Source organism: Ambystoma mexicanum, chromosome 3q, assembly GCF_040938575.1.
Source record: "Ambystoma mexicanum isolate Mex_15411 chromosome 3q, UKY_AmexF1_1, whole genome shotgun sequence".
Classification (NCBI taxonomy): domain Eukaryota; kingdom Metazoa; phylum Chordata; class Amphibia; order Caudata; family Ambystomatidae; genus Ambystoma; species Ambystoma mexicanum.
The window spans coordinates 1,274,817,458-1,274,831,903 of record NC_090926.1 but is presented as its reverse complement, the minus strand read 5'-3'; the positions used below and the strand labels follow the sequence as shown (position 1 = coordinate 1,274,831,903).

The 14,446-nt window shown below is 48.8% G+C and overlaps 1 protein-coding gene across 2 annotated transcripts in view; it reads left to right on the top strand.

The window, feature by feature from the left end:
• LOC138447868 (complement C3-like) overlaps window positions 1–14,446 on the top strand; it is a 1,306,650-nt gene that overhangs the window by 495,400 nt on the left and 796,804 nt on the right. The window contains exon 18 of one of the 2 annotated variants that reach the window (XM_069604329.1): window positions 499–570. The exons of the other annotated variant lie outside the window; for it this stretch is intronic. Coding sequence (XP_069460430.1) covers window positions 499–570 — 72 coding nt within the window. The remainder of the gene's footprint in view (window positions 1–498; window positions 571–14,446) is intronic. 2 annotated transcript variants of the gene reach the window in all.

Here is a 14,446-nt window from a genome sequence, read left to right as displayed (position 1 = left end):
TTTACAGCCCAACCCGTGATCCGGCAGTAATACTGCCGGACCGTTGGGCGGTAATACAAATAAAGTTGGGATACCGCCCAACTCGTGATGAGCCCCAATATATGCACTCCTGGTGAGGGTCTCTTATGAAGACAATTTTTGTAGCACCTGAGGCCTTTGAAGAGTCTTTGAAGAGTAAAGTTCCCCTTCCTAGGGCCTCCATGAAGGGCCAGGTGCAGGATTTTCTCTCAATGTTTTGAAGAGAAAACCAAAGGTTTCCTGGACTACAACACACAGCCTGTGTAAAGCATAGGAAAATCTCTCTGTTATTGAAAAAAATATTTGTAAAATACTTAAAAGGACTGAATTATAAAGAAAGCTTCATATTAAGCAGTTCATTTGCATGCATTTTACTGTTCTGCACCAGAAGAGAAAACATGCTTATGCTGGAATTCTGCGGGGAACAACTCCTTTGTTTATCTTTACAACGTTGTGAATCCCCTTTTCTTTTCTTTGCAGAACCGTCCGTTTCTCATCGCAGCATAGACAACAAAATGGTGCATGCCGTTGTCAAACCAAGTCTACAAGCAGGTTCCCTTATGACATAATTTCTTTGGTTGTGTATCTGAAAAGTATAGTTGTGAAAGTCAGAGGAGATTATTTTGGATGTCACATTACTTTAGGTTCTAGGACAATGGAAGTGATCATTTGGCTGAATTGTGTCTTTTAACTAGTTAAAAGTATTCAATGGTCTAGAATAGTGCACATATGAGCCTGGTCCACAGCAACATGCCAAAGAAAGGAGCCAAACAATATAACTATGTATTCCCTCTAGTTACAAGGTCCCCTGCTCTGGGCTCACTAGTAAAATATGCAAGCCTGCCCTGAAAAGAAGTTCTGGCTACAGCAGTACCGAGACATGGGAAAACACCACTAAGTGTGACTGATTCCATTGAGTCAGGATGTCTAGTTCTCCCCTGTTAAGTTCTGTTCATAAGGTAAAGGATGTTCTGCACACACACTTAATGATGAGCCTTTATTATAACCGCAGCAACCCCCAGCTGCCTTCCCACACCAACTGGCACTTCATGGAACTTGGAACCCCTGAGCTGGGTATGTTCTAGGTTCCAAGTTCCATGATGATGCATGTACACAAAGATGAATAATGTAAACAATAAATATAAATGATGCAAACATATGTATATATCTCTGTAACTATTAACAGGCCTAACAATAATATGTAAACATAGCTCAACCTTGTTCTGCAACAGAGACAGAGATGTATTCCTAAAGCCTCCCTTCTAACATTATGCAGAGGCACCTGGTACGCATCCTTACCTCTGCTGACCATACAACGCCTTCCCCTTGAAAATAAAAGCCACTCTCTCCTTATTGCAGATACCACCACCTTTGACCAGAATGGCAGAACATAAATCCTATGGCAACTCCTTGGGCTCCGAAAACGCTGAATACTATTTCCCTACCTTCACAGGAATCTTCACTTTAATCACATCACCCGGCACTAACGTACAACTTCTGCAGTAATTTATTTGATCAGATCTTATCTTGGACTTGTATCCACTGACCAACACTTTTTCTCTCACACCTTCCATGTCAACTCCCTCACTGTTTGACCTCCCCATACAACACCCAGGACACAAACAAGTGTTGGGTTTCCTATCGCGCAACAACTGAAACAGGGGAACTCCTCCCACTGCGTGTGAAGCCAACCTGTACTGAAATGTTGTCTCCATGACCGCACTCACCCAGTCTCCTCCGGTGGCCACCGCTATCGTAATAACCTTCGTAAGTGCAGTGAAACGTCTCCACACAACAATTACCCTGGAGGTGGTAGAGAGCTGTTGTGACATGTCAATGCCATATCTTTCCAGAAATGACTTAAATTCCCTTGAAACCAACTGGGTTCCATTATCTGACAAGCATCGACGGGAGAAACCCTCCCTCCAGAATAACGTTTCCAAGAATCTTATCAAACTGCCACTTGACACACCTTTCAATACACAGATTTCCGGCCACTTTGACAAAAGATCCATGACCACCAACAAGTAGGTATCCTTGGATACTCTAATGTTAAAAGGTCCAAGCAAGTCTAGAGCAATCTCATCCCAAGGTACCCTGGGACTATCCCTACCCAACACAGGAGCCTTGTGTACCTTGAGACTCTTACCTCCATCCACACAATCAAAGCACTCCTTGACCATTTCCTCTACATCTCTGACAACTCCAGGCCACCAAAAATCAGACCTTATCAACCCTTTGGTTCTTGCTATGCTTAGATGACCACTGTGGCCCAAATTCATCACTGCTTTTCTCATCCTCTCAGGAACTATTAGTTTGTAGCCCCTGCATAAGTAATTCTCCCTCACACAGAGTTTGTTCCTCACCTTCCTGTAATCTTTAACTGTTTCATCTCCAGCATTTCTTGAGTTCTTGCTCACCAGATTCATCACCATCTGATACGCTTTATCCTCCATACATGCCGTATCCCAATCCACTCTCTTGATGCACTCGTGAACTCGGAAAATCTCTGCAAAATCTTCCTCCTAATTCTCGGCACATTCCTCACCCGCTAGTTCTACCACTGCAGATCTAGACATGGCATCTACCACAACATTATCCTTGCCCTGGATATGTTCCATGTGGTATTGCAACCTCTGTAGGCTACTAACCCACTTCATTATCCTCCTAGATACACCTTCCAATCCACCTTTGAAAAATGTGCTAATCAATGGCTTGTGATTGGTCCCTATGGTAAACGAACGCCCCCACAGGTACATTTTAAATTTCGCAACATCCCAGGTACACGCGAAAGCCTCCTTCTCCACCACTGAATATCTCACTTCTGCCTCTTTTAGAGTCCAGGAAGCAAATGCAATAGTTATCAGCTCCTCACCATGCTCTTGCATCAGCACAGCACCCAAACCATAATCACTAGCGTCAGCATAAATCATGGTCCTCCAACCTCTACAAAACTGGACAAAACAGGGGCACTTTTAATGTTCTGTTTGATATGCTCAAATTCTTTGGGACACTCCACATTCCAAAGAAATGTCACACCCTTCCTCACGAGTCTCCTCATATTCCTTGTTTTATCTGACAGCTTCTCAATTAACTTACTGTAGAATTCCACCAAACCCAGAAAGGATGCCACATCACTCTTACTTTTGGGACACCCCATCCTCCAGATGGCTTCAACAGTGTCATGTTTTGGCCTCACTCATGCCCCAAATAAGTCACTTTGTGTGCCCTTAAAGTGCCCTTTTCCTTGGAAATCGTAAGCCCAGCCTCACTCAAAATCTCCAACACTCTGCTCAGCCACATGTCATGCTCTTCCACATTCATGCCACAAATGAATACATTGGGCCTCATTACACGTTTGGAGGTAGCCATGCCCTTTATAAGGGCATGGCTACCCCCAAACTCGGGTCCGGATCCGGGACCCGCGAAAGGGGAATTACCAGGCCATTCCGACCCTGGCAGGCCCGGTAATTCCCCTTGCGTGGGACCCGGAGCCAGTACGTCCCCATTCCCATTTGAGCCCACATAGACCCATTGTCTTGATAGTCAAAGACTCCTCTCTCGCAACCCAGTAATTGATGCATAACATTTTCAAAAACACTGGCCGCCGAGACCAGTCCAAATGGCATCCTCTGACATCTGAACAATCCAATTGGTGTTATGAAGGCAGTCAAGTCTCTCGACTCTTGATGAAGTTCAGTTTGATGATAAGCCGCTCTGAGGTCTAATATGGAGAAGACTTGCACTCCGGCAATCCCTGACAGATCATCAGTCGTTGGCAGGGGAAATCTCTCCGCCACCGCATTCTATTCTATGGAATTTTTGTGAAGCGCCAACTCACCCACAGGCCTCAGAGCGCTGAAACATTGCTGTTCAAATCCCTCAGGTCTATGCAAAGTGTAATGGAACCATTGGATTTTCTCACCACCATTGGGGCTAATCCACTCAGAGGTTTCAATTTTTTCAATGATGCCTTCATTCTCCATCCTGCTGATCTCATCCTCCACGTCTTTGTGCAGTGCCAATGGTACCATCCGCAACTTGGATATTGTAGACACTGCGTCTTGTTTGAGTCTGATGCAATCCCATGAGACATCCTCGCCTTTTCCCAAATACACCTAACTCAGCCATGTCAGTCAATTCAAACCTTTGTTCAGTTCTTTAGACTGCAAACACTTGTTCAGGGTGAGGTGAATCTAGCCGTAATGCTAGCTCTGCTTGGTCATCCCAAGACATCAATTCTCCTCCTCTTCTCGCCACGTATATCATTCCTTTGGCTCTCCTCCCTTTAAATTCAAATTATCTGCAGAACTGACCCATTATGTCAATGGGTATGTCACCATAGGCATTGGCTGTTTTCTTTTTTTTGCAAGGCGAGCAGTCAAACTTACTCTTCCACAATTGAACACTCACCAGCATGTAGGCAGCACCGCTGTCTATTACAATGGAAAGGAGCACCTTGTTAGGCAGAAACCTGTGCAGTTCCCTCTGCGACCACTACAAAAGATTTAAGACTACAGGTGTTTGGCAGTAAACCCACTTGGTAGTAGTCTGTACCACGCAGATTCACTTGGTAGCTGTGGCTGAGCAGTCAGACTTCCCTCAAGAAGAGTTATGCAGTATACAGAGTATTCACAATAGGTCAAGAGAACACAATAGAACAAGTAAACACTGACCAGGGCTTGGTGTAAAAGAGATATAATTATTTATTTGAAAACACATCTAGAAAAACACACAGGCACTAATAGTAAGCAATTCAAAAACACAGTCAAAAAAAGTTATACACTCCCTTAAAAGAATATTAGACAAGTCTTAAGTAAAGCCCCACTTATTTTCAGACAGCGGTGAGCGCTTAACGTAGATGGCACTCTAGTAGTTCATTTTAAAAAGGGAAAGAAAAGCAGAGAACAAATTGAAACAGATCCCAACACTTTTACAAGAACATAACAAGAGAGGAAGGCAAAGTAAAACCGTGAATTCAGAGTCAGTAGGCCGGATCTGCTTTAAGAGGATCGAAACGAAATGTGTCCAAGATCACACGGTTGCAGTGCACAAAAGTCTTGTAATGGTTCAAAAAGGAGTTGGACCAAAGAAAGGGACCAGTTAGAGGGTCAAGGCGGCCAGCCCAGTGCAGAAGGTTAAGGGGTTATTATTACCTTGTAGCAATCTTTAGAAAGGGAGGGCTAGCGGACACGATACCTTAAAGTGGTGAGAACACTCCAGCGGGGGCAGTTGTTCCTGGCAGCGGATGCAAGTCGGTCCTTCATCCGGGGGAAGAGAGGATCTCGTCATGGAGGAAGACAGGAGTCTGTTGCACTGCCAGGGAAGAAACCAGCCACGGACTTTCTCAGGTACAAGGAGCGGTCCGTTGATTCCCGGTTCAGTGGTGAGTGGCTATCCGGCCGCCGGGGTGCTTGACACGGGCAGTTTGACCACAAACCGGTCTTTGGTGCGAAGAAAGAAGGTAAAACTGGTTGTGCCCACCAGTCAGGGGAAGAAGCCTCTCCAGCCGGGAGATCTTCTCTGTCATCGGGAAGTGGTGAGTCGGTTCCGCAGGGCTCCACCGGTGGTGTCGTCGTGGTAGGTCGGCTCAGCTTCTCCCTCGTCGGATTCTCAGGTCATGTGGCGACTTCTGAAGTTCCAGTCCCCAAAGCCCTGCTTTTATGCAGCATACCCCCATTCATTCAGCCTAGCTGTCAATCAAACATGGGCCAATCACACAAGAGTGCGACTTGAGTTACCAACGTAACTCAGTCCAGGGTGCCTAAACCCCTTCCCACACCCCCTGTGGTACCCAGACAGAGTGGCACCACTTTTGGAGGCTTCTGTGGAGAATGACACCCTTGTGTTACTGCACGGAGGGTGCTGTGTAACACACATAGTAAAAACACATGAGACCCTATGGAGTAAAGGACCGCATAGCCCAAAAAACACATTACCAGTCAAAGGAACACCATAAATCATGTCCAAGAGTGGGAGAAAAAGAGTCTCACTCTTGGCAGGAGGAAAAAACAAACTCCAGAAATCCAGCAAAGCTGCTGGGGGACTCACTAGGTTAGGAAATTCAGCCTAAAGAGAGAATTCTCCCTAACACACCCCATTCATGACTAGCATGGCATAGGCTTTCTTCCTCCACACCTTTCCCGAAACAGCCTGCATGGAACCGATTACTTCTTTACCCAAGTTCTCGTATTCATTTTCCTCTTTGTCATCAATCACTTCCCTCACTTGTCCAAATGACCTGAAATTCTTGCAACATCGTGCCACGTGACCTTTACGCCCACCCTCTCGACAGATTATGTGTATGGCCACACACTCCACTGCATCACCCTGCATCTTTTTTTGTTCTTGTCACTCTTTCTTCCAGCCCCCAAGCATTGCTTGTGGGAAGACTGAGGTTTTTTTTTACAGATCCTTCATCTGGTGCCACCTTGTGGTTCTCAGCACTCTTCTCAGAATGAAGAGCTTTGACGCAAATGTCGGTATGTTCTATACATTTTGCAATTTCAATTGCTCTTCCCAACGTGGGGTGGTTTTGCTCCTTCCTCATTTCTTCCCGTATTTTGCCATTCTTACACTTGATCATGAGCTGATCTCGTAGGTGCTCCTCCTGACAATGTGTAAATTGACACTTGACGGCCAGTCCGCACAAAGCCATGATAAATTCCTCATTGCTGTCACCCACCTTCTGGTCCCTGGTGACGAAATGGTAGCGTGCTAATATGATGTTCTCCTGAAACTCATAATGTTTATCCAACTTTGCTATAGTTCTCTCATATAGGCCCGCATCTCCTAATCCAACAGGTTCCGGTAACTTTTTTATTATGTTCTGTCCTGCAGAGCCAAGACAATGGAACAGTAAAGCCTACTTCCTTTCATTCGAATAGTTTGCACCAAATACCGCTAAAACATACTTTGTGAAACCATCTCTCCAACCCGCCCAGTGCACTCTGGGTTCACCTGGTGTGGGGAGGAATAACATTGGGCATGGTAGATTGGCCATTGTAGGACTGTGTGGGGCTAAATGTTGCTTCCAGTGCTATGGAACACCACTCATGTATTTAGTCTTGCTACTCTACACAGTTCCAACCACTTTTGTGGTATTTTGTGTATGCCTGCACTGTTGCACTGAGTCTTTGTGGTTCTTTATACAGTGATACCCCATTTCAGCCACCTCTGTGGTATCTTGTGTGTTCCTGCAAGTCTGTGTGGTTCTTTGTGCAGTAAACTGGTGGTTGCTTATGGTTGGGGTAACTATTCTGAGTTCACACAATAATAGTGTGTTAAGTTGCACTAATGTCTTAATTTACTGACATATAATGCTTTCTCTTTATGAGTTCCTTTTCTTTTTTTTGTGTCGCCGTCTGGTTGCTGTCTCTCTAAACAGCTGCTGTAGCGAGCGAACGCGGAGCGGACTTGTTTATCTGCGTCTTCGCCATGGTTGCTGCCAAGGCAACACAGTCGGCATCTTCTCTCCGAAAATGGCCACACGCACGCATCTTTAGGTCCTTTGATCTGACCTGAGGGGGTAGAAACCGGCAGCTGTGGCTGGCGCACCAAATGAGACCCACTTTACTCAAAATTAATTTCTCCTGCTTTCATTGTGCCGTGCAGCCCTCACCTCTGCACAGCTAGCTGCGTGCTCTCCTCTGTCATCAATTCCCTACAGGACTCACACAATCCGCCTGTTGCTTGAATTGGAGTGCTGGAGGTCGCTGCTTCCCTGGTCCTCGTTGCCAATTGTTAAGTTCTGTTCATAAGGTAAAGGATGCTCGGCACACGCACTTAACAAAATGATGAGGCTTTATTATAACTGCAAGTTACGTCTCATCCAGCAGTGATCCCCAGCTGCCTACCCACAACAACTGGCACTTCATGGAACCTGGAACCCATGAGCTGGGCATCTCCTAGGTCTCAAGTTCCATGGTGATGCATGTACACAAAGATGAATAATGTAAACAATAAATATAAATGATGCAAACATATGTATATATCTCTAACTAATGAAAAGAAGAGGGCCACAAAGCCAAATAGGTCTCATACTGGTATTTGTCAAAAATTAGACAACACAGAGAGACTGTGGTATACCAAATACAAGGTAGCACAGTTTATTGCAATAGACTGGGGTAAAAAGCAAGATTAAAAGCCAAACTCTCACTCCAGCATTCTCCAACATTTGAGCAGACAACAGCAGTTTATATAATATGAATTGTTATTCTGATGTCATCATGATCACAGAGTTATGAAAACCTGTCGGTCCTGGTCATTGGCTCCCTCTACTAAGCTACATATGAAATCCTATATGTGCACAACTAGCGATTGGACAATCATTATCTAAGATCCCACCCATGAACCTTCCCATAAAAAAGTGTTTCACTCATCAGGTACGAATATCAGTGGTAGGCCCTAAATTACTTCTGCAGTGAAAAAGACAGGTGCTCATCGGTTAGAAAGTGGTCACACTATCCATGAACTGGCTGCATGATGACATGTTTATGTAGATGAGAGAGAGAAAGAACAACCATATCGCCTTTGTTCTTTAATTAAATCAAATAGCCCATGTTACCCCAGGTTACCTCCCCTGCCATGGGTCGCCATTGCCATCCTGCTCTTGACACATTTATGAATAATTATTTTGGGAGTCCTCCTGCTTATACCTTGCTAAGATCTCATTGCGGCAATTAGATGTTTTTTTTAGTCGCATTTTGCATCCTTCTGCAACTCCTGGCTGATCGCAAAAAACATTAATCTGCCAACTCCTTCTGACTTCCTGGGATACCCAGTTCGTCCCATAAACTTGAACCGGTCTGCTGTGTCCTTGTAACTTAATTTATCTCGCCAGCTGAACGCACACAATAATTGTAACGCTCACCTGATTCCCGTAGAGGCGCCGGTCTTGACTGGGCGTATACCGTATCTTCTAAGGTGATGTGTAACACACGGCTGGCTCTTTGGGCTGGACCCCTGTGCACTGTATGTCTGACTTGAAGGGTAAGGTGTCTGCAGATAGAAAATATGGGATTAATGAACTGGGTTATTGAATGTCTCTCTCTTCTTCCCTTTCTCTTCTCCTGTAGGACCCCAAAGGTTAACGCGCTCACCTTAGGTAAGTGAACGCCGTGCTCTCCATCTGCTTCGGAGCAGGGTGCTGAAACCAGTTTCCTCACTGGATAAGGGAAGCAGGCCTCTTGACTTCAGAGGACTGCTGTCCGTCGTTTTCTTCATGCACGGTAAGTTTCGAGTAATTCAAATGTCTTTAAAAGTCTTTAGTAATGTTGTATCTTGTTTTGCAGGGTTCCGGCGATGGCGAAGATGGAGCCCATGTGATTAATAGAAGCGCCTTGAAGCACGTAAGTAAGCGCTTGCTGCCTGCTTCACGGCGCGCTCTAACTGTCTTTTTCCTTTGCAGGTATAAGTTCGGAGTGGCTGCAGGGTGCCCGAATACCCACTGGGTTAGATGTGAAAGGGGTAATGGCTCGTGAGTATTTAAGTACCCCAAAATCTTTAAACGCACCTTGTTTTATCTTTCAGATGCGGGATGCAGCGCCGAAGGCCTCCGGAGCGTGCGCAGAATTGGTAAGCTTTTGTCTTTCAGATGCCGGAATGCAGTGCGAGGCGTTGATGACAGCTGATGGATCAGGTAAAAGGAGCGCTGTCACTGAAGACCGTAATGCTAACCTGTTCTTTCTTGTCTTTATAGGTGTTGCTGAAGACTGGATTCAGGATGGTAAGCCTTTTTCCTTAGGCCCAGGATCAGATGCAGAAGACACGATGAGCGTTCTGCTGCAGAGGATGCAGAATAACACAAAGCAAGATTCATCCATCGGGTGTGGTTTAAATAGCCTCCTGTAGTGCTTAGGTGTCTCCTTCCACAGCCACGCCTAGGAAAGAAAAGAGTCCCTGCTTTCCAGAAGAGTTCCAGGGTTCTGAACCTAGGGAGTGGCTCCTGCCCCACCCAACAGGAAAAGTAGTCCAAAACAGAAGAGCCGCAGAGGGTTAGGAGGGAGGGTTTGCATGTGATCCATGCCAGACCCATGCTGGAGAACAACAGTTACAGATAAGTAACTTGTTCCTGGTCTGGCATGGATTCACATGCTCATGAATACAAAAATACATAGCAGTACCCACATGCACAACCACGGGAGGTGGCAAGGCTGAACATATCATCAACTCAACATTAAGCATCTCTTACCTCCTCACCAGGCCCGCCTTCAGGCGAACAGGTTGCACAGCACTGCCTGGCCGACCCTGGACTCCTTCCCTGAATCCCGGTCGACGCAGTAGAATCTCGCGAAGGTGTGCGTCGACCTCCACGTAGCAGCCCTGCAGATGTCCAACAGATAGGAACGCCGTGGTATCAGTGACCACTCTGGTCGAATGGGCTCTCGGACTGCCGGGCAACGGTCGGTTTGCCAACCGGTAACAGTGCATGATGCAGTCGGAGAGGCATCTGGAAATGGAAGCCTTCGAGAGGGCCTTCCCTTGGTTCAGAGGTCTAAAGTTCACAAACAGCTGTGATGACTTCCGAAAACTCTTTGTGCAGTCCACGTAGAACTTCAGAGCTCTAGCTATATCTAGTGAGTGCAAAGTCCTCTCGGCTGGGGATGAAGGCGACGGGAAGAAAACAGGTAACACCAAGGGCTCGTTGAGATGGAAGTCCGACGGCACCTTGGGCATGAAGGAGGGGTGCGTCCTCAGCACCACCCTCGTCTCGTGGAAAGTCAGGTACGGAGACTTGCAGGAGAGGGCCTGGATCTCTCCCACTCGTCGTGCGGAGGTGATGGCCACACTAAACACTGTTTTCCACGATAGGAACTTCAACGGTGCAGAATGCAGAGGGTCGAATGGCGGACCCATGAGCCTGGTCAGCAACACGTTCAGCTCCCACGCCGGGGCCGGAGCCTTCACTGGCGGGAACGATTGGAACAGTCCCTTCATGAACTCGTTGACCAGGCGATGGGACCACAGCGATAAGCGCCCCAGAGTTCTGGTGTAGCAGGAGATAGCTGCCTGATGGATCTTGATGGAGGCGTGGGCCAGCCCCGCCTTGGCCAGCGATATTAAGTACGGCAGCACTTGAGGGGCCGTAATCCGCAGAGGGTTAATCTTCTGTGCCCGACACCAGACAGAAAACCTCTTCCATTTGTGTCCATAGCACTTGAGAGTTGAGGACGTCCTGGCCTTTGCAAGCACCTCCTTGCAGTCCGCCGGGATATCGTATTCTTCAAACTCTAGTGCTGCAGGTGCCAGGCCTGCAAGTTCAGCGACCCCAGGTCGTGGTGGAGGATGGCGCCTCCTTCTCTGGCGAGGAGGTCCGTGTCCGTCGGCAGTTTGACTGGGGGGGACGCTGACATGTCCAGAAGGTCCGGGAACCAGATCTGTCTCGGCCACGCTAGTAAGACGAGGATCATCCTGCACCAGGACCATCTGAGTTGGTTGATGAGTCGCAGCAGGAACGGCGGGAACGCATACAGGAACAGGACGTCCCAGGGGAATGAGAAGGCATCGCCCATGCTCCCTGGCTGGGGAAACCTGCTGACGAACCTCCGGCACTTGGTGTTCGCGGCGTCGCAAATTGGTCGATCTGGAGATTGCCCCATCGTTGGAAGAGTAGATCTACTTGATCCTGATGCAGTTCCCACTCGTGGCACGAGCGCAGCTCCCTGCTGAGTGAGTCGGCAATGGTGTTCTTTATTCCTGCCAGATGGAAGGGTACCAGAAACATCTCTTGGGCGACGGCCACAGATCCTGGGCTTCCTTGAATAGGGCTGGGGATCTGGTGCCTCCCTGCTTCCGGATGTAGAACATCATGGTGGTGTTGTCGGTGAAAATCCTCACCACCTTGCCCTTGAGGGACGGGAGGAACGACCTGACGGCCCAGAACACGGCTCAGAGCTCCAGGACATTGATGTGTAGTAACCTCTCCTTCGGGAGCCAAAGGCTTCTTGCGTGGAGATCTCCGGTGTGTGCTCCCCACCCCTCCAGGGAGGCATCCTTCATCACCATCTCCTGATGCACCGGGGTCTGGAAGTCCATACCTGCCTCCAGATGCGCGCGGTTGCCCCACCACCGGATCACTTGGCGGAAGGTCTCATTGAGCGAGATCTTGTCTTCGAAGTTTCCTGCTGCCTGCATCCAGCGTGCGTCGAGGAATTCTTGCAGTGGACGCCACCGCAGCCTGCAGAGGCGCACGAGGTAGATGCACGAGGACATCATGCCGAGCAGGGACTTGATGGACCTCACCCTGGCCACATCCATGGTCGACAGTTGTTGCACCTTGCCCAGGATGACCTTTGTCCTTTCCTCCAACGGAGAGGCCAATCGCGGCACTGGGTCGAGCCTGGCTCCCAGGAACAGGGCGACTTGCGATGGCACCAAGTGGGATTTTGCAAAGTTGATTGACAATCTCAGCTCCGTAAGTAGTTGGACAGCCTTTGCTGTTTGCACGACAGCGAGTTTTCATGTCTTTGTTTGGATGAGCCAGTCGTCCAGGTAGGGGTAGACTTGGATCACCTGCAGGCGCAGCCGCGCCGCCACTGGTGCTAGGCACTTGGTGAACACCCTGGGCGCCGACTTCAATCCGAAGGGAAGGGTCTTGAACTGATAATGCTGCCCTCGGACTACGAATCTCAGGAACTTTCGATGTCCTTTTAGAATAGGGATGTGAAACTAGGCATCCTCCTAGTGCAGCGACGATAGGAAGTCGCGTTCCTCCAGCTATCCCAGCACGTACTGGAGGGTGACCATCCGGAACTTCTGGGACTTGATGTACTTGTTTGGGATAGGTCCCCAGCCGCCGGTCTTCTTTCTTACGAGGAAGTATCGGGAGTATACTCCGGAGCCCCGGAGCCTCTTTGGGACGAGCTCAATGGCTCCTTTTTTTAGCATCGCCCTTACTTCCAGCAGCAGTTGAGGGACGTGGTTTTCCTTCCTAGCCACAGGAGGAATGCGGGGGCACTTCTTTAGAAACTCGAGCAAGGGCATCTAGCACCCAACGGTCGGAGGAGATGGACTCCCATACGCTGACGAACTTCGTCAGCCGGCCCCTCACTGGGGTGCTCAGGTGGGGGCCCGAAACTATGGCCGGTTCAGTCCTGCTTGCCGCCTTGGCCTCCTTGGCGATGACAACGAGATCCTCCTGACTTGCTGCGTCCTCTGTAGGCCTCCTGCGACGAGGAGCGGGCCAACTGGTGGTACGTCGAGGAACCGCCGCCGAATCCCTTGAAGGCACCTTGCTTGCCTCCGGAGTTCCGAAAGGGCGGCCATCGTTGCTGTAAAACTCCCAAGGCCCGAGCCATCTCTGTGTCGGCCGTGATGGCCTGCAGGGACTCATCCGCTTTCTTGCGAAAGAGGTTGTTCCCATCGAAGAGCATGTCCAAAACTCTGGTTTGCACGTCCTGGCGGAGATCGTTTGCCCTGAGCCACCCCCGCCGTCAAAGAAAAACGATGTTGCCCAACTGGCGGAAACCGGTGTCAGCAATGTCCGTGGCCACCGTTATGGTGTGGTCCGACACCACCTCACCTTCCTGCAGGATCTCCAGGGCCTCCGCCCTCATGTCGTCGGAAGGAAGTCTAGCAGAGGAGCGATCTTAAATCAAAGCTCCCTGTCGTATCAGGCCACAATCTTGTCCTTATCTCCATGCACAAGGCCTGGATTGCCATCAAGATTGCTCCCGAGTTGGGGGAGTGGCCAGCTAGCCATGGAGTAGGACGTGCTCCGGTGTGCTGCTCCTGTCAATCCGACGATGATCCGTGCTAAAGCACTTAAATGGACTTGAAAGTGACTAGAACTTTGAGCAGAGGCGTCGGAATGTGTTCCCCACGACGGCAGCAACAGGCTAGCAATTCACGACAAGCACGCCGAAGATATGACCTTCTTTGTGTCTGCCTTTGAGAATATGAAGCCTCCCAACATGGCGTACAACAAAGACATCGAGACCCCTGACTGCTGAAATCTTTAAGCCGGGCTGCCAGCGGTGATTGCAGAGCGCCCTCCAGACAGCGATCACTCCCAGCGAGCAGCACTTAAAGAACTCGCATTAGACTGGGCGCCCGGCGGGATATCAGATCTCTGTGACGCCGGCTCGTGTCGCGCTGAAGCGTATGGAAAGCCTGGGAAAGCGGGATCGAGCGGACACAGCAGCGGGAGGAACTCCCTGTAAATAGTGAGCAAGGAGCATGTTGCAATAATCGCTCACGCAGCACAACGGTGTGCGGCAAGCCCGGGAGTGACAAATGGATACTGTAGCGCGATCAGGGCCCCCGAGCATTGGGAAAGTCACATAAACGCTTCTTTGAATGGAAACAAGTGCCGTTCACCCGGACCTGTGTTACATTGTAACGGGAGCATATTGAATAAATAACAGTGCGGGCGAGCCGAGCTGGATAACAAAACATTATACTTCGGCAGAAGGGGCAGCTAATGCAA